Source organism: Artemia franciscana, chromosome 14 (assembly GCF_032884065.1).
Source record: "Artemia franciscana chromosome 14, ASM3288406v1, whole genome shotgun sequence".
In the NCBI taxonomy this organism is placed as follows: Eukaryota; Metazoa; Arthropoda; class Branchiopoda; order Anostraca; family Artemiidae; genus Artemia; species Artemia franciscana.
The window spans coordinates 36719048-36745213 of record NC_088876.1 but is presented as its reverse complement, the minus strand read 5'-3'; the positions used below and the strand labels follow the sequence as shown (position 1 = coordinate 36745213).

At 34.8% G+C, this 26166-nt stretch overlaps 2 protein-coding genes across 3 annotated transcripts in view; both read left to right on the top strand.

Annotated features, from left to right (window-relative positions):
* LOC136035660 (transcription elongation regulator 1-like) overlaps positions 1–25846 on the top strand; it is a 64458-nt gene extending 38612 nt beyond the window's left edge. Inside the window, exons 7-10 of one of the 2 annotated variants that reach the window (XM_065717570.1) lie at positions 1951–2164; positions 12717–12931; positions 17469–17655; positions 20862–25846. The gene's annotated coding sequence lies outside the window, so the exon portion shown is untranslated. Of the gene's footprint in view, positions 1–1950; positions 2165–12716; positions 14155–17468; positions 17656–20861 lie in introns of those variants that run through there. The other variant, XM_065717571.1, reaches the window with a different exon arrangement.
* LOC136035794 (lysophosphatidylcholine acyltransferase-like) lies at positions 8404–10038 on the top strand. Its single transcript, XM_065717766.1, has one exon. It carries the CDS (start codon positions 8404–8406, stop codon positions 10036–10038), a length of 1635 nt encoding a protein of 544 aa, XP_065573838.1.
* Positions 25847–26166: the final 320 nt, after the last annotated feature.

Here is a 26166-nt window from a genome sequence, read left to right as displayed (position 1 = left end):
ATTACATATAGTTTATTGCTCTTATTTTTTTCAATGCAACAGCCGAGGCAAATCTCCTTGACCTTTTCGGTTCCGGTTCATTAGATTTAACTGACGTATTACGTGGACAGAGGTCATAGCTCTTAGGTGAAGTGATATTTACTTTATTTGACCTCAGTAAATTATCATAAATTGAGTTCAATCCAAATTCACCTGTATCTCTGTTTATGGAATTATTCTTGAATAGAATTTTTTTTAATTTCGATTGTTTCCCTGAAAGTTTGCTTTAAACCTTGGTCCCTAGAAATCAAAGAAACATTTTCAAACAAAATAAAATGATTTGGAAAATTAAAGATATGCTCCGCGAGGGCCGACGTGAAATCTTCAGGTTTGGTATTTTGCTTTAAAGACGATGAAATGGAATTATGATGTTGTAGCAATCTCGTTCTTAAATTCTGGTTAGTACGTCCCACATAAGAGCTTCCACAAGTACATGGAATTTTATAAACCCCACTTTGTTGCTCTACGGAAGTCCGATCCTTTCCAGAATTTAAAAAACTTGCCAAAGTATTACTACCTCTTAAAGCTACCTTTAAGCCATTATTTTGTAAAATTCTTTTAAGTTTTTCACTCAAACCTGGAACATATGGTAGAGAACAAAAAATATCTTTCTTTTCTGTTGTTTCCAGAATATCGTCAGAACATTCTAGAAATTTTTTCCTTGTTTTCGAAAAAGTCTGGTCAACTAACCAACCCGGATAATAGTTACTTATTAAAATGTCTTTTAGCAATAATAATTCCTCCTCAATGAATTTTGGAGAACAAATTCTAAAAATGCGGTCAGTTAAAGATATGATTAAACCAATTTTTACTTGGCGGGCATGACCGGAGGAAAATGACAAAAATCTGTTATTGTTAGTAGGTTTTCTGTAAATCTTAAAATCCAGACTATTTTCATTTTTTAAAAGAAGGACATCCAGAAAAGGAAGTTTATTATCCTCTTCTAATTCTATTGTAAATTTTAAATCCCCTCCCCAAAATTAAGATGTTCTAAAAAACTTTTTAATTCCTCCACCCCATAATTCCATACTGAAATTATGTCATCCATATATCTCCTTCAAAATTTATGTTTTAAAAAATATGAATCTAACGCTATTGTTTCAATATTTTCTACAAAACAATTTGCTAATAAAGGACTTAAAGGGGCCCCCATAGGTAAACCATTTACTTGTTCGACCTCTGTCCACGTAATACGTCAGTTAAATCTAATGAACCGGAACCGAAAAGGTCAAGGAGATTTGCCTCGGCTGTTGCATTGAAAAAAATAAGAGCAATAAACTATATGTAATTAGTTTATTAGGTATAAATTCTGTTTATTTTTATTCATGTCTTTTAGTTTTACTGCTGATGATGAACACTGTATATGTGTTCGAAATATCCAGTTAAATAATTTTATATTTCACTGTCAATAAAAAGGTATCATCCCTATTTTGAACTGTTTTACTTTAGTTAAATATATAGTTAAGTATATAAGTTAATAAGTTGTGTAATGTGTTATAAATTAAGCTAAGTGTTTTGATTGATGTGCTATCTGTTCCATGATAATCATAGGCATTTCGGTTTTGCCCTTATTCAAATTATTCAATATTTCCTTACTCAGGCACGGACACTTGATATTTTTTGGGGGGAGGGAATGCTAAAATTGATTCATAATTCAAAAAAGGGGTGCCAATAAATTTGGGATTTGGAGGCCCCAATGTAAGTGCATCTTCTAAGTAATCACAGCTGCAATAACTTTAATTTTTACAAACTGTATTTTTTTTTCTTTTTAACGAAAAACTTAGATTTAAACATTGTTTCATTCATCAAAATTCAACAAGGGCTCCTCCTAGAAATGAGATAAATAAAACGTGTGAGGCTCTTAGTAATGAGATGTAGGAAAATGAGATTTTGAAGAAAGTGTTTTTTTAGGCATCAAATATGATTAATCACAAATCAGTGACTTAGGTAAAAGAGTCCGAGCAACACCTACGAGATATAATCGACATTTTTGAAATAGACAAAGGTATCATGTCCTGGAGCCAGTTGCTGAAGTGAGAACTGAAATGATTATGTCCTATCTCGAAGAGCTTGAAGCTAGAGGTCCACCTCCCCCTCCGACAGCTACAGAACCATCAAGGAGGAAGTAATTATTTTTAAATTTGTATTGCAGCACTATTACAATTGTGTTTATTCATTTAGAATTTTTGAGGGTATGACCCTCATGATAGTACCGATTTTGTTCTAAAAGCAATATCCTTTATAGGGATATTGCTCTTTTTCACTTGTGAAAAAGAGCTAGACATTTTCTAAGATTTCTAAGCAATTAGAGGAAATAAAGCAGACTCCTAGCAAACGTTTTGTAGCATCTTCAAGAAGCTACGGCCTGATATTAAAAGCGTTATCTTCCGCCAATGAATACTTGAGTACTTTTTAAATATAAATTTTCAATTTTAACATGGGATTTTCGAGTTCCATCAGTTCACTTAATCACGACTTTAATTTAATCATTGAACTTCCGACCGTTATTCTGCTGAAATTATGAGGCTAAACTTTATGAGCTTGGAATCTCTATGACGCTTGCAAAGTGTCATACCCGGACTCGGACTTTGGTATGATAGGTTCTGTCGGGGATGCCTGGAACTCCATTCCTGTTGGGACTCGACGGTCCTGTACCCTATCCTCCTTCAAGAAACTGTTAAAGAAAGTTTTATTGAAAAAAATAAATAAAAAAAAATTATAACATTGATCAGATATTTATATTTATTAAATATTTAAAAAGATGTATTTTTTAAATTAGATGTTGTGAATTTTGGTTCCTTGATGTCTTACTCTGGTGGGGATTGGTGAGTAGAATTCAAATATATCTTAAATATATAAGTGTGAATATACTTAATATTTATTTATATTTTTTCCCCAAGTAAAGGGCCATTGAGCCCTTTGGGATATTTTTGTTTATAAATGGAAGTATATTAGCAATAAAAGGAACTTGAACTTGCTTAGTTTATGAACTTGCTTGCTTAATTTATGGCAGTATAGTGCGAACAGTTGGGAGGAAATTAGTGTTTGATGCATCAACACAAATTAGTATTTGATTCATTCACACTAATTAGTGTTTGATGTATCGACATAAATTAGTGTTTGATTCGTTAACGCAAATTAGTGTTTCATGCATCAACACAAATTAGTGTTTGATCAAATTTAGTCTTAAGTTTCATCAAATTTAGTCTTACGTATCAAAAGTTACGAGCCTGAGAAAATTTGCCTTATTTTGGAAAATAGGGGAAAACGCCCCCTAAAAGTCATTGTATCTTGAACAAGAATCACACCATCGCATTCAGCGTATCAGAGAACCCTACTGTAGAAGTTTCAATCTCCTTTCTACAAAGTGTGGAATTTCGTATTTTTTGCCAGAAAACACGTCACGGATGCGTGTTTATTTATTTTGTATTTATTTATTTCTTTTTCCTCGGGAGTGATCATATCGACCTAGTGGTCCTAGAATGTCGTGTGAGGGCTAGTTATAACGGAAATTAAGAGTTCCAGTCCCCTTTTAAGTGACCAAACAAATTGGAGGGCACCTAGGCCCCCTCCCACGCTCAGTTTTTTCCCAGAGTCAACGAATCAAAGTTTTGAGATAGCCATTTTGTTCGGCATAATCAAAAAACCGAATAGCTATGTCTTTGGGGACGGCTCACTCTCTCATAGTCCCCGGGGAAGAGGCTGCAAGTGTACAGATGTTTTCAAGGAGATTTTTTTTTCTTGGTTGGGGAGGTAGTTACGTGGAAGAATCTTTCCATGGAGGAATTTGTCATGGGAGAAGAAAATTTCCTTGAAGGGGGCGCAGTATTTTCTAGTATTATTTAAAACAAAAAAACAATGACAAAATAAATATGAAAAAAAAATTCAACTGAAAGTAAGGAGCAGCATTAAAACTAAAAACGAAAAAAAATTATTGCGCATATGTGGTGTTCATCTCCTCCTAAATACCTGCTCTTTACGCTAAAGTATTTTTAGTAATTTCAACTATTTATTCTACGGCCTTTGTGATTCAGGGGTCATTCTTAAAGAATCAAGACGAAATTTAAGCTTTAATGTAAAGAAAACACCTCATATACGTTATAAAAATATACGAATATAGAAGTTCGTTACGTAAGTTAATTCGTTAGTTACGTTAGTTTAATAATAAAAACGTTCGTAAAAAAATTAAAAGTTCTAATTGCCTTTTTAAGTAGCCAAAAGATTGCAGGGCAACTAGGCCTCCTCTCCCACCTTTTTTTTTATCAAATTCATCCGATCAAAACTAAGAGAAAGCCATTAAATAAAAGAAATAATAATATGCAAATTTCGTTTTAAGTATTCATGTGCGGAGAGCCAGAATCAAAACATGCATTAATTCAAAAACGTTCAGAAATAAATAAAAAAAAACAATTTTTTTTTCACTAAAAGTAACGAGTTACATTAAAAGTAATACGGAGGAGTTACATTAAAAAGTAATTTCATATACGGAGTAATAGAAATTTCTCCGTATACGAAAGGGGCTGTTCCCTCCTCAATGCCTCGCTCTTTACGCTAAAGTTTTTTACTGTTTTAAAAAGTAAATTTGAGAGAAAGAGTCAAACTTTAGCGCAAAGAGCAGGTATTGAAGAGGGAACAGTCCCTTTCATATACCGAGTAATTTCTGTTCGTTTTGAGTTTTAATGTAGCTCCTTACTTCCTTTTAAAAAAAAACTTTTTTATTTATTTAATTGCTCATAAAGATCGTGGATTGAATGAGGATACACACAAAAGGGTAGAGTAGCCAAGAGAGTAAATAAAGAGAGGTAGAAAGTAAATAAAAAAAATACCCTAAAGTCATGTCTTAAAATATACACAAAAGGGTAGAGAAGCCAAGAGAGTAAATAAAGTGAGATAGAGAGTAAATAAAAAAAATACCCTAAAGTCATGTCTTAAAATATGGCATATTTGTCTTCGAAATATATATATAAGATGTCAGTTGATTTTATTTGTTTGTTATTAACTTTATTTTCTTAATCAACGACAATTTAAGAGAAATTTTTGTATTTAATTCAAATAAAGCAATGACGACGAACTAAAAACAAAAACAACAGCAAAACATGTGGAGTTGACGTTTTCGGTTTTTTTTTAGTAATTAATGCTTTTTTTTTCTTTTTTTTTTAGTTTATTACCCGTTTTTATGGCACTTGATATTTACTAAGTGACATATAGCGATCGCAAATTCTTTCGGTCTGTCTGTCTGTCTTGGTTTTGCTAGTTTAGGCACTTCCAGATAAGCTAGGACAATGAAATTTGGCAGGCGTATCAGGGACCAGACCAAATTAAATTAGAAATAGTCGTTTCTCCGATTGAACCATTTGGGGTGGAGGAGTGGGGGGGGAGCGGTTAATTGGGAAAAATTAGAAAAAATAAGGTATTTTTAACTTACGAACGGGTGATTGGATCTTAATGAAATTTGACATTTATAAGGGCATCGTGTGTCAGAGCACTTTTTTCAAATTGCGACTGGATCCGGTAACATTGGGGGGAGTTGGAGGAGGAAGCCTAAAATCTTGGAAAACGCTTAGAGTGGAGGAGTCGGGATGAAACTTGGTGGGAAAAATAAGCACAAATCCTAGATACCTGATTGATACAACCGGAACGGATCCGCTCTCTTTGGGGGGGGGGGGGGGGTAATTCTGAAAAACTAGAAAAAAATGAGGTATTTTTAACTTACGAAGGAGTGATTGGATCTTAATGAAATTTCATATTTAGAAGGATCTCGTAACTCAGATGCTTTATTTTGAATCCAGACCGGATCCAGTGTCATAGGGGGGAGTTGGTGGGGGACCGGAAATCTTGGAAAACGCTTAGAGTGAAGAGATCATGATGAAACTCGGTGGGAGTAATACGTACAAGTCCAAGATACGTGACTGACATAACCGGAATGGATCTGTGCTCTTTTGGGGAGTTTGGGGGGGGAGGTATTCGGAAAAGTTAGAAAAATGAGGTATTTGTAACTTACGAACGGGTGGTCGACTTTAATGAAATTTGATATTTAGAAGGATCTTGTACTTCAGCGCTCTTATTTTAAATCTCGACCCTATCCGGTGACAGTGGGGGGAATTCGAGGGTTAAATTGGAAATCTTGGAAAACTTGAAAATTGAGGTATCTTTATCTTACGAATGGGTGATCGGATCTTAATGAAACTTGATATATAGAAAAGTCATATGTCTCGGATGCTCCATTTTCAATTTGAATCGGATCCGGGGACATAGAGGGCTGGAGGGGGTAAACAGAAATCTTGGAAACCGAAAATCTTGGAAAACGCTTAGAGCGGAAAGGTCGGGATGAAACTTGATGGGAAGAATAAGCACAAGCTCTAAATAGGTGATTGACATAATTTGAACGGATCCGCTCTATCTGGGGGAGTTGGGGGGAGGATTTCCAGTGCTTTGGTGAGTTCGGTGCTTCTGGACGTGCTAGGACGATGAAAATTGGTAGGCGTGTCAGGGACCTGCCCAAATTGACTTGATAACAGTAATTTCACCGATTCAACCATCTGGGGGGGGGGGGGGGGCTGGAGGGAGAGGATGAATTGAAAAAAATGAGGTACTTTTAACTTACGAATAGGTGATCGGATCTTAATGAAAATTGATATTTAGAAGGACCTCGTGTCTCAAAGCTCTTATTTTAAATCCCGACCGTATCTGGTGATATTGGGAGAGTTGGACTGGGAAACTGGAAATCTTGGGAAACGCTTAGAGTGGCGAGATCGGGATTAAACTTGGTGGGAAGAATAAGCACAAGTCCTAGATACGTGATTGACATAGCCCGCGATTGACTGAATCCGCTCTCTTTGGGGGAGCTGGGGGATGTTAATTCAGAAAAATTTGAAAAACTGAGGTATTTTTAACTTAAGAACAGGTAACCGGATTTTAATGAAATTCGATATTTAGAAGGAACTGATGTCTCAGAGCTCTGATTTTCAATTCCGACAGATCTGGTGACATTAGGGGGGGGAGGTTGAGGGGTAAACAGGAAATCTTGGAAAACGATTAGAGTGGAGAGATCGGGATGAAACTTGGTGGGTAGAATAAGCAAATATCTTTAGATACGTGATTGACGTAACCGGACTGGATTCGTCCTCTTTGGGGGGGGGGGGGTTAAGGGGGTCCAGTGCTTTGGCGAGTTCGATGATTCTGGACGTGCTAGGACGATGGAAATTGGTAGGCGTGTCAGGGACCTGCACAAATTGACTTGATAAAGTCGTTTTCCCCGATTCGAACATCTGGGGGGCCGAAGGGAGAGGAAAAATTAGAAAAAAGAGGTATTTTTTACTTAAGAGTGGGTGATCGGATCTTAATGAATTTTGATATTTAGAAGGACCGCTTACCTCAGAGCTCTTATTTTAAATCCCGTCCGACATTAAGCCTCTGATTTTCCTATTAAGTCAATCTATTGATTCTTAGAATTTTGCAAGAGCTCATACCATATGAGCTCTTGGCTCTTCCAACCTCGTCAATTTCAGTTACGTAAACTATCATAGAAAAACCGTTTGTTTTTGTGCAAGAAAAGCATCCAATTTTTTCAAATAACTCGAAAATTTTCATTTCTTTTGAATTTTTTGTCTTCCTGGGAGGAGTATTATGGTTTTCCGCATGCCATTTCCTGTCGGCAGTCCAGTGTGTGCACTGTAACTGGTTCTTGCGGAGCTCATAGTTTGTTGATTACATTATTTGTGTATATGATTACATTAACGACATTTAGCAAAAAAAAAAGTTTTTAATAGGCCAATTTTCACTAAAACGAAATTCCTTTTAGGATCCAGAAATATAAGTCAGCACCCATTTTAAAAGTTACAATTGCCAAAAATTACAAGCACAAATGTGTTTTTTTTTTTTTGTTTTTTTTTAGTCACTACAGAGCACTCCTTTTGTTGGATAAGAGCCTTTTTCACGTATGATTCTTGAAGATGATTCTTGTTAACTAGTAACTGACTGTACTTCTGAACACCTGCATTCAATGATGAAAACGCTCATTGACTAAAGAGTCAATTTTGATTCCAATTTACTTCAGTTGGAGAGCACATAAAAAAAATAAAATAAAAAAGCTCGTCTTTTTTGATTAAATATATCCCGAGTATATTTTGACATCGTAAATCTTATATCTTCTTTTGCACGCACTATATCAACACTGTTTGTGTGACGTCATATTTATTGGGAATCTTTTCCAAATTATAAAAGCATCAATGCAGTTTAGAGAACATGACGTCATGTTCTCTATAAACATCATAACACTTGGCAACCATGACGTCATTTTCTTAATATAAGGAAAACTGAACCAACAATCTCAATCATTTGCATAAAGTATCTCTTACTTAAAACATGTTCATTTTTAAAACCATTGTTATTGGGATTCCAGTCTCAGTTGCTGGAATATCAGCTTGTTGGGCTATTAAAAAATACATGGAATGCAAAACAGCTGAATGTTCAATAGAAGGTGAAGAAGAACAGAGCTCTGAAGGCAACAAGGAGAGTGAACCAAATCCAACTGTTGTCGAAATAGAAAAGAACGAAGACCATAGTTACATACGTAAAGAAGAACCCGAAGAGAAAAAATGCTGGAAAAATCTGGGTCCTGTTTGCAAGAGTGCAGCCTCTATTTGCAAGAGCGTAAAATCTTTTTTGAAGACCGCAGCCTCATGCAGTACTGTTAACGTAAGCAAATGTGATGTAGGTAAGGTCAAACTTGAAACTAACCCCTTTAGACATAGAATAAATCTTTCTATCTATGATAAAATGAAGATGTGTATCTCGTCTATTGTCCTTCTTCCTCTGAGAGTGATTGGTGTTGCCACTTGCCTAGTTACATCTTATTCGATTGCTTCTATTGGGCTTTTGGGTACAACTGAGGAAGAACTAAAATCAAAGCCTATGCAAGGATGGAGACGAACGCTGCGAGCCATTGTATCTAAAATAATGGTTGGGCTCTTTTATTGTTCTGGTTTCAGAGTCAGAGTAAAAGGGAGACAAGCGATGGCAAGAGAAGCACCCATTCTGGTACTGGCACCACATTCGTCGGTTTATGATTCGCTTGTAGTTTTCTTCCTAGGGTCACCTTCCATTGTTGCAAAAGAAGAAGTGAAGAAATTGCCGTTTTTTGGAAAATTGGTCAATTTTACTCAGCCAATATATGTGGATAGAGAAGATCCCAATTCTCGATTAAAAACGATTCAAGAGATGGTGCGTCGAGCAACATCTGAGGATTCCTGGCAACAGACTTTGATATTTCCTGAGGGAACATGTTCAAACGGGAAATCTCTAATCACTTTCAAGCCTGGTGCATTTTATCCTGGAGTTGCTGTACAACCTGTGTGCATTAGGTATCCTAATAGGCTTGACACTCCAACTTGGACTTGGGATGGACCTGAAGCATGGAAGACTGTATTGTACACTATGACCCAGTTTGTTACTTATGCTGAAATCGAATTTTTACCTCCATATGTTCCGTCAGATGAAGAGAAAAGAGAACCGAAAATATTTGCCTCTAATGTACGCTCTGAAATGGCCAAATGCCTTGAAGTACCCATTGTCGATTATTCCTTTGAAGATTGTCAACTTATGATGAAAGCAACCAAATTGGAATTGCCAAGTGAATCGGGCTTGATAGGAGTGGCCAACTTAAGATCCAAATATGGATTTGATAGAAAAGACCTGGAGGCAGACCTAGATAGCTTCGCCAAGATTGCAAATAAAAAGGATGGGGTTATTAGACTTCAAGATTTGGCTTCTTACTTGAAAATACATGGCAATAACCCTTGCCTTATGCAAATATTTAGAGCCTATGATCAGGATTATAAAGGTTTTATAACCTTTAAGGAGTTTGTCGTCGGCAAAAGGTCTGCTTCACTTCTTTGCCATCAAAGAACAAAATGTGAAAGCTGCCTTTCAGCTTCCGGAGAGTGGAAAGAAATGCTATGTACATTTACTGACAAAAACATTGCTGGTCTCTCTGCATAGCTTATCAAGATTGTATGATTGACTATTGTATTGTACTGAGTATATCAAGATTGTACTGAGATTGTATTGATTGAAGCTGGTTGAGCAGTTAAAGCTGATTCAAGTATTATAACTATTGTTTCGATTAATATTTTTAATAAAGTTATTGCACAAAAAAAAATATTGTATTGAGAAGTACAGTTATTGAGAATTACAAATTATTTAGAATTACAGCCCCCCTGCTTGAACTAAGAGGAAAAACACTTTTCTGCGTGGGAAGCAGAGTTTTGCCCCCCTTTTTTCACTGGAGCATCATAGAGAGCTGTTTAAGGGGTTAATTGATTTTTTTTTTCATCTACGAGTGTTTCCAAAATTCGTCTTGGTAATGCCGTCATATCTATCTTTACAGATCCTGCTATCTCTCTTTACAATTTAAATCTCTCATCACATCATAGCTCTCTTTATAGAGAGCTGTTTAAGGGGTTTTTTTTTATCTACGAGCTTTAAAAAATTCGTCTTGGTAATGCCGTTATAAAATGCGATATATCACCAATATTGACACTTTTTGGGTCATTTTTTTAGCAGAAAGAATGGGAAGCAGTTGAATAGAATGAAATGGTTTATAATCTTTGGTTAATTCTTATGTTTGTTTTGTTTTATGCTGCTTTAATGCAAAACAGTTCCTCCTACCTCCTTTTCTATGAAAAACAAAAAATTATCTTTCTGTCTATATTTGAAATTAGCAAAACTTTTCATTCGCAGGGCCCAGACACGCTTGAATTTTTTGGTACCGGAGGTTACCAGAAGCTAAACGACATGTCAAAAAAAACTGTCTCGTAAGAAAAATTTGCCGTAATTGTGTTTTTGTGCTGACTCAGGAATTATTATTCGGTTCATCTTAGCAGTAAGTTTTTTTGCGGAGACAAATCTATAGGAGTTTATAAAACCAGCTTGAAATGATGACAAGTCTCCTTCTCTTTTTTATAAAACAAATAAAAGTTATGCTTTAACTGAAAGCAAGGAGCAACATTAAAACTTAAAAAGGAACAGGAATCATTTCGTATACGAAAGAAGCTGTCCCTTCCTCGATGCCTCGCTCTTTACGGTAAAGATGTTTATTGTTTTAAAAAGTACAGCTGTGACAAAGAGTCAAACTTTTAGAGCGACTAAGTTTTAATATCGCTCTTTACTTTCAGTTAAAAAAAATGTTTTTTTTTTTGTTTAATATTAGTAGAAGCAGTTCTTTGTCTGTGTAATTTAATTTAGAACACGATAATCCATTGTCTACGGTTGTAAATTTTGAGGCATTAGTATTTCTGGTCTTGGAAACAGAAAAGAATTAGAAAATTTTGATTAGCCTGCCTAAGAATTCAAGTAGGGAAGCCTATTAGGCTTGTCACTTGTTCGCCTGTGAGTCCAGGCAAATTCAGTCCCCCGTTTTGCATACAAGTCCGTCATGAGTCAACCCAAATATCTTGATTATCCCTTAGTTCTACCACTATCTACCTTAGTTCTGCCCTAGGATGGATGGATGTATGATAGAGTACCTATCAACAAATGAAAATGATATCATTTTTACATTCCTCTCACTCAGACTATCTTTCTTGGCTTTTTCTCCAATGAGCCATGGCTTGCGAAAAATTTGCTACTTTTTTTTGTTTCTGTTTTGTTAATAGTTATAATTCTTTAAGTCTCTGTTGTGACCCTGTTGCAACTACGTTTATTTTATTTTATTTTATTTATTTTTTTTTTACTAGAACGTGGTAGGGGGGTGGCTATTATTAGTTCAACTTACTAATAACTTCTTATGAGTGAACGACAAGTTAACACAAGCCAATATAGACTTGAAAATGATATTGCAGATTCCTTTGGCTTTCAACTTTGTGTGTTTTCCATGGTTTTCATATCGTTTTTTTTTTTTTTTTTTTTTTTTTTGTCCTGATATTGGAATATCAGTCTCTCTCTCTCTCTTTTTTTTTTTTTTTTTTTTTTTTTTTTTTTTTTTTTTTTTTTTTTTTTTTTTTTTTTTTTTTTTTTTTTTTTGCTGGGGTCTAGTTTCAGTACGACCTAGTTTCATATGGTTAAAATCATTTAACTGGTTAAACTTCAACAATGTAATCGTTTTTTATTATTAAATTTTGGTTTACCTCATAAATTTAAATCAATTGTAAAATTATAAAAAGTTGAAAAATTTAAATTAAGCTTTGTGTTATAAGTTAATAAGTATAAGTTATTAGTTAAATATTTAGTTAAGTATTCAAGTTAATAAGTTGTGTAATGTGTTATAAATTAAGCTAAGCGTTTTGATTGATGTGCTAGCTGTTCCATGATAATCATAGGCATTTCGGTTTTGCCCTTATTCAAATTATTCATCCTTACTCAGGCACGGACACTTGATATTTTTTGGGGGGAGGGAATGCTAAAATTGATTCATAATTCAAAAAAGGGGTTCCAATAAATTTGGGATTTGGAGGCCCCAATGTAAGTGCATCTTCTAAGTAATCACAGCTGCAATAACTTTAATTTTTACAACCTGTATTTTTTTTTTTTTTTTCTTTTACGAAAAACATAGATTTAAACATTGTTTCATTCTTTAAAATTGAACAAGGGCTCCTCCTAAAAACGATATAAATAAAACGTGTGAGGCTCTTAGTAATGACATGTAGGAAAATGAGATTTGAAGAAAGTTTTTTTTTTAGGAATCAAAGATAATTAATCACAAATCAATGACTTCGGTAAAAGAGTCCGAGCAACACCTACGAGATATAATCGACATTCTTAAAAAAGACAAAAGGTATCATGTCCTGTAGCCAGTTGCTGAAGAGAGAACTGAAATGATTATGTCCTATCTCGAAGAGCTTGAAGCTAGAGGTCCACCTCCCCCTCCGACAGCTACAGAACCATCAAGGAGGAAGTAATTCTTTTTAAATTTGTATTGCAGTGCTATTACAAATGTGTTTATTCATTTAGAATTTTTTATCATGGGTTTTTATCACATCACATCACAGTTGAAAGTGGTTGTTGGAAGTTTCTTTTCTTTTTGATTTTTATTTCTTTTCTTTTCTTTTTCCTTTTTTTTTTTCTTTTTCCTTTTTTTCTTTTTTTTATCAATGAAGATAGTTAGTCAATGACATCAGTTTACAATGCAACTACGAAGAAGAAATATATTGATTATGTATCAATGAAAATAGTTTAAATAGTCAATGACATATCAAATAGTCATTGTCAACAGATTCTCAAATTGATTATCCTTTCAGGGACAGGGAGGCTGAAAATATTATTGAATTTGCAATAATATTAAATATTATTTAATTAATTATTAAATATTATGAAAATAATATTAAGTATTATTGAACTATGTGAATAGAGTAAGATGGTGATCTATTAAACCTTTTATAAAACATTTGAATGGGGGGGGGGAGAGGGAATGTTATAACCAAATTTCAATATGAAAGAATAAACTGGGTTGAAATGTTTAAGCAGTAATCTATGAGTAGTTTAAGCAGTGGTCTATGAGGCCAGATTCGACAATATGGTTGTTTATATCTGAATCAGAATTGGCTAATTTCTGTCATTTGATCCGATAAAATTCTAATTCGATTGTCTATATTTTTCAGCATTAATCGGGCATAAACAGGTTTCTTAGAAAAAAAAATTCATTTTTATGTCATTCTTTTGCATTAACCTGGCAAAAAAAATTATAATAAAAAAAAATGGTTGCTGCTACTTGTATTAGCCTACTGTATCCCAGACTCACCCAAGAGCGAGACACGGCTTTGTCTTGAAAATGCCTGTGTTGATGGATGAAATTATGATGGACATAAAGTATTAAATGTTTTTGGCATTTTTATTGTGTAAATATTTAAAATTCTTGTTTTTTGGGGGGTGGGGAGATAAACCACCATTTTTATGACTATGGACATCTTAAGCAGTATATCTGTGGAATAGACGTGTATTTATTACTGTCCTTCTTTCCATCAGCCGGATAGCATTGGAGAAATAATTATGTCTTACCTATTTGCCTTACCTCACCCGCTTTCTATTGTGCTTTCTAATGCACTGTCCGACATTGAATAGTTCTTTTGTACTATGTCAGAAGATAAAATGGTATCTTTTGAAATAAAAGATTTAAATTTGCTTTTTGTTTTTACTATATCTCTATTGCTCTAAGCAAAGGTGCATGTATTATTTTTTTCTTTAAAAAAGGAAGAAATTCCTCTTTACATATTTAAAATTAGAAACCAGAAATTCATAGTTGTTTTAAACAATAGGATTTTCCAGTTTAATTTTTTAAAATATTAAATATGTAATTATTTGAGAATATCTATAAGTTAAATCAGTAGACAGTCTCACCTAGCTGAATATATGCTGCACTTGCATCTACTTGAATACTAGATCAGTACTTAGTACTTTTAATGTAGATTCCATTGTACTTCCAATGTACTTAATGTACTTAACGTACTTCCATTTGAATAACCTTTTTATATCCAGTTTGTATTATTTTTAACGTCGTTTTCAGAGTTCTTATAAGTATGAGTTGCCTAGCACCCCTCATTCGCCCCCTTTTTTACACAAAACTTAAACTTCTGCGGCTATAATTTGAGATCCTTTAGATGCAGGTGTTTCCTAGTGTACCTTGGATAACACAACCATTAGAACCCTAGTCTTTAAATAATATTTTAATCGTGCTTTACAATGTTTTGATACCTAAAAATCAGTTTTCCGATAAAAATTACCTTTTCCTTTTAAATAGAACCTTCTTCTTCTTGCTGCGGGACTGGGCGTTTTAAGCCTCACCTGGCATCTGAAATAAAATTTGGCGTTAAAAATTACCCTTTCCTTGTAAATACAACCTTCTTCTTGCTGCGGGACTGGGCGTTTTAAGCCTCACCTGGCATATGAAATAAAATTTCGCGTTAAAAATTACCTTTTCCTTTTAAATACAACCTTCTTCTTCTTGCTGCGGGACTGGGCGTTTTAAGCCTCACTTGGCATCTGAAATAAAATTTGGCGTTAAATATTACCCTTTCCTTCTAAATACAACCTTCTTCTTGCTGCGGGACTGGGCGTTTTACGCCTCACCTGGCATCTGAAATAAAATTCCGCGTTAAAAATTACCTTATATCCCCCTCGTATAAGAAATTATTAATTTCGCTTTAAGTTTTAATATTGCTCCTTACTTTCAGTTGATAAAACTTGTTCTTATTTAAGTTCTGATCATTTTTGAAATGATGTCGATAAATCAAACCCCCCCATGGAAAATTCCACCTCTCTTGCGAAAAATTTCTTCATGGATAGTTCATTCCATCTAAAATCCCTCCTGGGAAATTCCTACAGACAATTTTATCCTCGCTAAAAATTACCCCTGGGAAGTTTTCCCAGGAACATTTTTCCTAGCCGACTTTTCTCTGAAAAAAAAACTCAGAAGTCCTTCCCTCTGCAGAATTTTTTTCGAAAACCACCATTCCCCAATGGAAAGGCTCCCCTGGAGACAATTCACTCGCTGAAATTCTTCCCCCCACGGAAAGAAAACCAGACATTCAAACTACATTAAAAATTTTCCCCGCAACATCTTCAAATATAAAATCGCGTCATCAAAGAGAAATTAAGACAAGTAAAAGAATTTCCTATAGGAGTTATGACAAACACCTTCCGTTTAAAATTCTCATGGAAAGTTCAGCCTCGAAAACTCTCCTTCCCAAGAAAAACTATCCCTATGGAAAACCCTCCCCCTAAAGAAAATATCACCGTCTTCTTTAAAACCTCTGTATACATCACCATAACAAAACTATGCGCAAACAATGGGAGAATTTGCAATTTGCAAACAATGGGATAATTATAACTTACGGCCCATTCTCGAGAGGCTGGGGGATCATGTCATCCCCCAGAGGCATGGTTGTTGGATCTTTCAACTATACTGAACAAAATGGCTATCTCAAAATTTTTATCTGATGACTTTGGGGGTAAAAGAGCGTGTAAGAGGGACTAGTACCTCTTTTTTCTTTGGTCACTTAAAAAGAACACAAGAACTGTTAATATCGGTTTGAATGAGCCCTCTCTAAATCTTTTAGACCCATTGGTTCTTAAAGGTTACCTCTTGGAAAAAAAAAACAGACACGCAAAAAAACAATACAAAATCTCCAGATTTTTACAGATGGGAGCTTGACTCTACAGTTGGGTTCTCTGATATGCTAAATTCGAGGGCGCAACATTAATTTAAGGTAACTTTGCTTTTTTGGGGTCTTTCGCTCCTTTTTTGAAAATCACGAACATTTTCTCATGCTCGTAGCTTTAATAGATAAAATTGAATTTAATTAATTTTATATATTGTATAGATAGAATTTTACATATTTTCTGGTTAAAACTCAATATTATTAGACTTTCACGAAGCTCCTTAGCACGTTAGCTTATTTTTACACAACAATCAATAAATCACTGCAAATACATGAGGCTAAATATAGACTGACCGGTGGTTTGCCACCGCGCCGGTTGTACCGGCTTTATACCGTCAATTTTTTTTTTACATTTCGATGTGTTTTTTATCGGTGGCTTTTTGCTTATAAATTGTCGTTACGAGGGGGTTGCTTCCACTTGAGGTTGCCCCTCAAGGTATCTTTTCTTGCACCATGATCCGTGCCGACCAAAAAAATTGACTTTCCTCCGGCCTGATTTTCATAGTAATTACTGAATTCATTTCGTCCAATGTTTCCAAAACTAGAGAGGACACTAGTGACTGAAATTTGCAGTAATAGGCTTTACCTTACCCTAGCACTATCAGGGGCACAACAATAATGTTGTCATCACTATCGCGTTTACTGGAGTCATGCTACAATCAACTTGTAGCGTTAACTCTCTATAATAACAGGGGGTAAACATTAACTAATTTAAACCTCGGACTCTTGTGAATCTTTTATAATTTCGACCTAGTGAGTGGAAATAGCGCATGATCACCTGAATAGGTAAAAGGTAAAGGATACGGCATTAGACTTTACAGTCCATACAGGCGGTGCTGATCTCCGTTTCTTGGCCCTTCAGCCAGGAAGTGCAATGGGGGGTTGGGGGCCATCCATCCTTTGCTTTCGCACACCCTTCCTGTTTACCTTCCCCAGATCACCTGAATGGTTTCGGGAAATTCTCGTTTAAATTTCGGATTTTATGATTATGAGGCACTAGTATTTCTGTTCTTGGAAACAGAAAAGAATTAAACAATTTTGATAAAAATCAAACCTTAGCCATCATTTTCTTTTCTGGCCTAGTAACTTTTGTATTCGGAAGGGGGGGGGGGGCTATAAGTTATTGAAGAGGACCTTGACACTTGTTTCTAGTCTTTATTTCTAGTTTCTAGATACTGAAAAAAACACGTCCCCCTCCCCCTAAATTTTGTGAATTTACGCCACCGTGCCGAAAGGGTTGACAATGTTTTCTGGCTTAACTGACCTGTTATTATTTAGAGAAATGCTGGACGAGACTCCTGAAATAGACTTAAATACGGATTGGAAAGATGCCAAAAGGCTTATCAAAGAGGATCCATGATATCTGAAATTTTCCAGCAGTGAACGCAAATGTGAGAAAGAATTCAATGAATACATGAAAGACAAATTGGAGCAAGCCACGGAAGACTTCACAATGCTCTTACAAGTAAGTTTTTTTTACTGTTATCGCCTCTGATTCCAGGGTACCTGTCTTTCATGATTCAATCCTAAAACATGATAGCCTGCCTAAGAATTCAAGTGGGGAAGCCTATTAGGCTTGTCACTTGTTCGCCTGTGAGTCCAGGCAAATTCAGTCCCCCGTTTTGCATACAAGTCCGTCATGAGTCAACCCAAATATCTTGATAATCCCTTATTTCTATCACTATCTAACTTAGTTCCGCCCTAGGATGGATGGATGTATGATAGAGTACCTATCAACAAGTGAAAATGATATCATTTTTACATTCCTCTCACTCAGACTACCTTTCTTGGCTTTTTCTCCAATAAGCCATGGCTTGCGAAAAATTTGCTACTTCTTTTGTTTCTGTTTTGTTAATAGTTATAATTCTTTAAGTCTCTGTTGTGACCCTGTTGCAACTACGTTTTTTTTTTTTTTTTTTTTTTTTTTTTTTTTTTGCTAGAACGTGGTAGGGGGGTGGCTATTATTAGTTCAACTTACTAATAACTTCTTATGTGTGAACGACAAGTTAACACAAGCCAATATAGACTTGAAAATGATATTGCAGGTTCTTTTGGCTTTCAACTTTGTGTGTTTTCCATGGTTTTGATGTCTTTTCTTTTTTTTTTTTTTCTTTTTTTTTTTTGTCGTGACATTGGAGTATCAGTCTCTTTTTTTTTTTTTTGCTGGGGTCTAGTTTCAGTACGATCTAGTTTCGTATGGTTAAAATCATTTAACTGGTTAAACTTCAACAATGTAATCGTTTTTTATTATTAAAATTTGGTTTGTGTTATTACCATTTACCTCATAAATTTAAATCAATTGTAATCAATACTCTAAATTGTAATTTAGAGTATTTAAGGCTCCTATTGAATCTGATTCTTGTTTTTTTGGATAATACAGCACTGATGATTTTAAATTAAGCTTGTCTAGAATTAATCTAGTTCTTCCTGATAATGCTATACTTAGTAATTCAAATTAAAATTTTAAAAAGTTGAAAAATTTAAATTAAGCTTTGTGTTACAAGTTAATAATTATAAGTTATTAGTTAAATATATAGATAACTTCGAAGACCACACTGCCTTTCCATGACGAAAGTAAAACAGTTCAAAATAGGGATGATACCTTTTTATTGACAGTGAAATATAAAATTATTTAACTGGATATTTCGAACACATATACAGTGTTCATCATCAGCAGTAAAACTAAAAGACATGAATAAAAATAAACAGAATTTATACCTAATAAACTAATTACATATAGTTTATTGCTCTTATTTTTTTCAATGCAACAGCCGAGGCAAATCTCCTTGACCTTTTCGGTTCCGGTTCATTAGATTTAACTGACGTATTACGTGGACAGAGGTCATAGCTCTTAGGTGAAGTGATATTTACTTTATTTGACCTCAGTAAATTATCATAAATTGAGTTCAATCCAAATTCACCTGTATCTCTGTTTATGGAATTATTCTTGAATAGAATTTTTTTTAATTTCGATTGTTTCCCTGAAAGTTTGCTTTAAACCTTGGTCCCTAGAAATCAAAGAAACATTTTCAAACAAAATAAAATGATTTGGAAAATTAAAGATATGCTCCGCGAGGGCCGACGTGAAATCTTCAGGTTTGGTATTTTGCTTTAAAGACGATGAAATGGAATTATGATGTTGTAGCAATCTCGTTCTTAAATTCTGGTTAGTACGTCCCACATAAGAGCTTCCACAAGTACATGGAATTTTATAAACCCCACTTTGTTGCTCTACGGAAGTCCGATCCTTTCCAGAATTTAAAAAACTTGCCAAAGTATTACTACCTCTTAAAGCTACCTTTAAGCCATTATTTTGTAAAATTCTTTTAAGTTTTTCACTCAAACCTGGAACATATGGTAGAGAACAAAAAATATCTTTCTTTTCTGTTGTTTCCAGAATATCGTCAGAACATTCTAGAAATTTTTTCCTTCTTTTCGAAAAAGTCTGGTCAACTAACCAACCCGGATAATGGTTACTTATTAAAATGTCTTTTAGCAATAATAATTCCTCCTCAATGAATTTTGGAGAACAAATTCTAAAAATGCGGTCAGTTAAAGATATGATTAAACCAATTTTTACTTGGCGGGCATGACCGGAGGAAAATGACAAAAATCTGTTATTGTTAGTAGGTTTTCTGTAAATCTTAAAATCCAGACTATTTTCATTTTTTAAAAGAAGGACATCCAGAAAAGGAAGTTTATTATCCTCTTCTAATTCTATTGTAAATTTTAAATCCCCTCCCCAAAATTAAGATGTTCTAAAAAACTTTTTAATTCCTCCACCCCATAATTCCATACTGAAATTATGTCATCCATATATCTCCTTCAAAATTTATGTTTTAAAAAATATGAATCTAACGCTATTGTTTCAATATTTTCTACAAAACAATTTGCTAATAAAGGACTTAAAGGGGCCCCCATAGGTAAACCATTTACTTGTTCGACCTCTGTCCACGTAATACGTCAGTTAAATCTAATGAACCGGAACCGAAAAGGTCAAGGAGATTTGCCTCGGCTGTTGCATTGAAAAAAATAAGAGCAATAAACTATATGTAATTAGTTTATTAGGTATAAATTCTGTTTATTTTTATTCATGTCTTTTAGTTTTACTGCTGATGATGAACACTGTATATGTGTTCGAAATATCCAGTTAAATAATTTTATATTTCACTGTCAATAAAAAGGTATCATCCCTATTTTGAACTGTTTTACTTTAGTTAAATATATAGTTAAGTTAATAAGTTGTGTAATGTGTTATAAATTAAGCTAAGTGTTTTGATTGATGTGCTATCTGTTCCATGATAATCATAGGCATTCCGGTTTTGCCCTTATTCAAATTATTCAATATTTCCTTACTCAGGCACGGACACTTGATATTTTTGGGGGGAAGGAATGCTAAAATTGTTTCATAATTCAAAAAAGGGGTGCCAATAAATTTGGGATTTGGAGGCCCCAATGTAAGTGCATCTTCTAAGTAATCACAGCTGCAATAACTTTAATTTTTACAAACTGTATTTTTTTTTTCTTTTTAACGAAAAACATAGATTTAAACATTGTTTCATTCATCAAAATTCAACAAGGGCTCCTCCTAGAAATGAGATAAATAAAACGTGTGAGGCTCTTAGTAATGAGATGTAGGAAAATGAGATTTTGAAGAAAGTTTTTTTTTAGGAATCAAAGATGATTAATCACAAATCAGTGACTTCGGTAAAAGAGTCCGAGCAACACCTACGAGATATAATCGACATTTTTGAAAAAGACAAAGGTATCATGTCCTGGAGCCAGTTGCTGAAGAGAGAACTGAAATGATTATGTCCTATCTCGAAGAGCTTGAAGCTAGAGGTCCACCTCCCCCTCCGACAGCTACAGAACCATCAAGGAGGAAGTAATTATTTTTAAATTTGTATTGCAGTACTATTACAATTGTGTTTATTCATTTAGAATTTTTGAGGGTATGACCCTCATGATAGTACCGATTTTGTTCTAAAAGCAATGTCCTTTATAGGGATATTGCTCTTTTTCACTTGTGAAAAAGAGCTAGACATTTTCTAAGATTTCTAAGCAATTAGAGGAAATAAAGCAGACTCCTAGCAAACGTTTTGTAGCATCTTCAAGAAGCTACGGCCTGATATTAAAAGCGTTATCTTCCGCCAATGAATACTTGAGTACTTTTTAAATATAAATTTTCAATTTTAACATGGGATTTTCGAGTTCCATCAGTTCACTTAATCACGACTTTAATTTAATCATTGAACTTCCGACCGTTATTCTGCTGAAATTATGAGGCTAAACTTTATGAGCTGGGAATCTCTATGACGCTTGCAGAGTGTCATACCCGGACTCGGACTTTGGTATGATAGGTTCTGTCGGGGATGCCTGGAACTCCATTCCTGTTGGGACTCGACGGTCCTGTACCCTATCCTCCTTCAAGAAACTGTTAAAGAAATTTTTATTGAAAAAATAAATAAAAAAAATTATAACATTGATCAGTTATTTATATTTATTAAATATTTAAAAAGATGTATTTTTTTAAAATTAGATGTTGTGAATTTTGGTTCCTTGATGTCTTACTCTGGTGGGGATTGGTGAGTAGAATTTAAATATATCTTAAGTGTGAATATACTTAATATTTTTTTATATTTTTTCCCCAAATAAAGGGCCATTGAACCCTTTGAGATATTTTTGTTTATAAATGGAAGTATATTGGCAATAAAAGGAACTTGAACTTGCTTAGGCAGTATAGATGCTGCCAGAATTTATGGCAGTATAGTGCGAACAGTTGGGAGGAAATTAGTGTTTGATGTATCAACATAAATTAGTGTTCGATTCGTTAACGCAAATTAGCGTTTCATGCATCAACACAAATTAGTATTTGATCAAATTTAGTCTTAAGTTTCATCAAATTTAGTCTTACGTATCAAAAGTTACGAGCCTGAGAAAATTTGCCTTATTTTGGAAAATAGGGGAAAACGCCCCCTAAAGTCATAGTATCTTGAACAAGAATCACACCATCGCATTCAGCGTATCAGATAACCTTACTGTAGAAGTTTCAAGCTCCTTTCTACAAAGTTTGGAATTTCGTATTTTTTGCCAGAAAACACGTCACGGATGCGTGTTTATTTATTTTGTATTTATTTATTTCTTTTTCCTCGGGAGTGATCATATCGACCTAGTGGTCCTAGAATGTCGTGTGAGGGCTAGTTATAACGGAAATTAAGAGTTCCAGTCCCCTTTTAAGTGACCAAACAAATTGGAAGGCATCTAGGCCCCCTCCCACGCTCAGTTTTTTCCCAGAGTCAACGAATCAAAGTTTTGAGATAGCCATTTTGTTCGGCATAATCAAAAAACCGAATAGCTATGTCTTTGGGGACGGCTCACTCCCTCATAGTCCCCGGGGAAGGGGCTGCAAGTGTACAGATGTTTTCAAGGGGATTTTTTTTTTCTTGGTTGGGGAGGTAGTTACGTGGAAGAATCTTTCCATGGAGGAACTTGTCATGGGAGAAGAAAATTTCCTTGAAGGGGGCGCAGTATTTTCTAGTATTATTTAAAACAAAAAAACAATGAAAAAATAAATATGAAAAAAAAATTCAACTGAAAGTAAGGAGCAGCATTAAAACTTAAAACGAAAAAAAATTATTGCGCATATGTGGTGTTCATCTCCTCCTAAATACCTGCTCTTTACGCTAAAGTATTTTTAGTAATTTCAACTATTTATTCTACGGCCTTTGTGATTCAGGGGTTATTCTTCAGATCAGAAAGAAAGCTCACGATCACCTTTAACAGACGTCCTCTAACAACGTACCGTGAAGTTTTTCAGTAGGCTACTATACATTCTCCGTCAAAAGCTTTAGTAATGTCGAATGACAATAACTTGATATCATGTCCTTTTGCTAGAATTTTGACCCCATTTTAGTCTTTAGCCTGGTTATTTCCATTGCTAGTGTTTGGCGCGTACTCACTCTTAAAACGCTACATCTGTCCGGACCTTTAGATTCTCTTTCCTAGCTTTGGGTTCCCTTCTCTGCTGTGTAACACTACCGCACGTGCATTCTCTTAAAACGCTATGTCTGTCCAGCCCTTTGGATTCTCTTTCTAAGTTCAGCAAGCTTAGCTAAAGCAAGAATCAGTCATGCAGCATTTGAATGGACGCAAACAAGACATGAATGGACGCAAGACATTTGAAATGTCTTGACTAAAAAAACATCTTAGAGCCAAAGAATGAAATCAGTGTTGCTTTATTGTATGCAAAATCTCTTCGGTGGTTGCTTGTCTCATCATTTTATCAAGTATCCTTGTTTTTGCGAAATAAAGAGAATAGCGCTAAAGTAAATAGAATACCATTAAACTTTTTTTATTCAGCTGAATACTAAAACGAAAAGCAGGTTGTCTCTGAACAGGATGGGAGGGTTTTCTGATTTAGGAGAAAATGAGAACATCTACGAAAGGTGTAAAGAGAGGGACTTTGGATAGATTGGGATGGCGTGAGTATTCGTAGCCGTGTTTCAAATGGTTATCAATTCGTTAAGAGAGGAAGGCACGGACTTCTAAATCGTCTTATACCAACTGTCAAAGGAATTTTGTCTATCAACTCTAATGCTCATAATTTTCTTTTTTAATCAGTGTTTAATTAATTGCACGAAGGGAAACCTTTTGGGACTAGGCTCCCAGCAAATCTCAACAACAATCCCCTGAGATGTTTATTGTTTATTTAAGAATCAACGACGCTTCTTGACTACTATGGTCCCTGCGTTGGCTCTGCAGTGCATTCCTGCGTGATTCGATCTCTGGGTCCCATATTACCAAGCTAAGGTCAAATCCACTGCGCCACCACAGGACAATCCTCTAAGATGTTTCTTATATTTATGCTATTTTGAATTTTTAGAATTGTCCCCTTTCCTCGCACCAAAAAGTTTTGCATACGTGCTTGCCTGCAGCCTAAGCTTTCTGAGATTGTAGGGTCTTTTGCGGTATTTTTTGAAGAAATAGACTAAAATATTATTTTACATATCTGATCGACAAGTATATCACTGGATTTAATATATATTGTGAAATATATTTCGCAATATATTGGAGGAATCGAATATATCGAATAATCGAATATATTTCGAATATATTCGAGTGGAGGAATCGGGATGAAGCATGATGGGTAGAATAATCAAATGTTGTAGATACGAGATTGACGAAACCGTTCTGGATTCGATCACTTTGGGAGAGTTAGGGGGAGGGGCTCAGTGCTTTGGCGAGTTTGGTGCTTCTGGACGTGCTAGGACGATGAAAGTTGGTAGGCGTGTCAGGGACCGTCTTCCAAGTCGTCTTCCCAGATTCCACCATAGGGGGGGGGGGCTAAAGTGAGAGGAAAAATTAGAAAAAATGAGGTATTTATAAATTACAAGTGGGTGATCGGATCTTAATGAATTTTTATATTTAGAAGGACATGGTGACTCAGAGCTCTTATTTTAAATCCCGACCGGCATTAAGCCTCTGATTTTCCTTTTAAATCAATCTATTGATTCTTAGAATTTTATTAGAGCACATACCATATGAGCTCTTGGCTCTTAGCTCTTCTGGCCTCGTCGCAAGTGCCATATGAGCTCTTATCTCTTGTTGTTTTAGTTCGTTGTCATTGCTTTATTTGAATTAAATAAAATATTTCTCTTAAATTGTCGTTGATAAGAATATAAAGTTAATAATAAACAAATAAAATCAACAGACAGCTTACATATACATTTCGAAGACAGATATGCCACGTTTTAAGACATGACTTTAGGGTATTTTTTTATTTACTCTCTACCTCTCTTTATTTACTCTCTTGGCTTCTCTACCCTTTTGTGTATGTTTTAAGACATGGCTTTAGGGTATTTTTTTATTTACTCTCTACCTCTCTTTATTTACTCTCTTGGTTACTTTACCCTTTTGTGTATATTTTAAGACATGACTTTAGGGTATTTTTTTCTTTACTCCCTACCTCTCTTTATTTACTCTCTTGGCTACTCTACCCTTTTGTGTATATTTTAAGACATGACTTTAGGGTGTTTTTTAGTTACTCTCTATCTCTCTTTATTTACTCTCTTGGCCATTCTACCCTTTTGTGTATATTTTAAGACATGACTTTATGGTATTTTTTTTTATTTACTCTCTACCTCTCTTTACTTACTCTCTTGGCTACTCTACCCTTTTGTGTATATTTTAAGACATGGCTTTAGGGTATTTTTTTTATTTACTCTCTACCTCTCTTTATTTACTCTCCCTTTTGTGTATATTTTAAGACATGACTTTAGGGTATTTTTTTTATTAACTCTCTTGGCTACTCTACCCTTTTGTGTATATTTTAAGACATGACTTTTGGGTTTTTTTTTATGTACTCTCTACCTCTCTTTACTTACTCTCTTGGCTACTCTACCCTTTTGTGTATATTTTAAGACATGACTTTAGGGTATTTTTTTATTTACTCTCTACCTCTTTTAGTTTACTGTTAGAGCTCATACTATATCTCTTGGCTCTTAGCTCTTCTCGCCTCGTCACAAGTGCCATATGAGCTATTAGCTCTTGTTTTTTTTTTCTTTCTTTTCTTTTTTTTTTTTTTTTTTTTTTTTTGATTTGTTAGCTTGTTAATTTTTATGACAGTTGGTCTTAACCAAGTGACATATAGCAATCGCAAATTCTGTTGGTCTGTCGGTCACTTCCAGGTAAGCTAGGACGATGAAGAGCTGTTATTTTAAATCTCGACCGGATCTGGTGACACTGGGGGGGAGTTGGGAGGGAGAAACCTAAAATCTTGGAAAACACTTAGAGTGGAGGGATGGGGACGAAGCTTGGCGGAAAAAATAAGCACAAGTCATAGACACATGATTGACATAACCGGAACGGATCCGCTCTCTTTGGGGTAGTTGGAGGGGTACTTTGGAAAAATGAGGTATTTGTACCGTACGAAAGGGTGACCAGATCTTAATGAAATTGGATATTAGAAGGATCTTGT

Coding starts and splice junctions, on each gene's coding strand:
- LOC136035794 (XM_065717766.1), top strand. CDS start 8,404: ATGTTCATTTTTAAAACCATTGTTATTGGGATTCCAGTCTCAGTTGCT.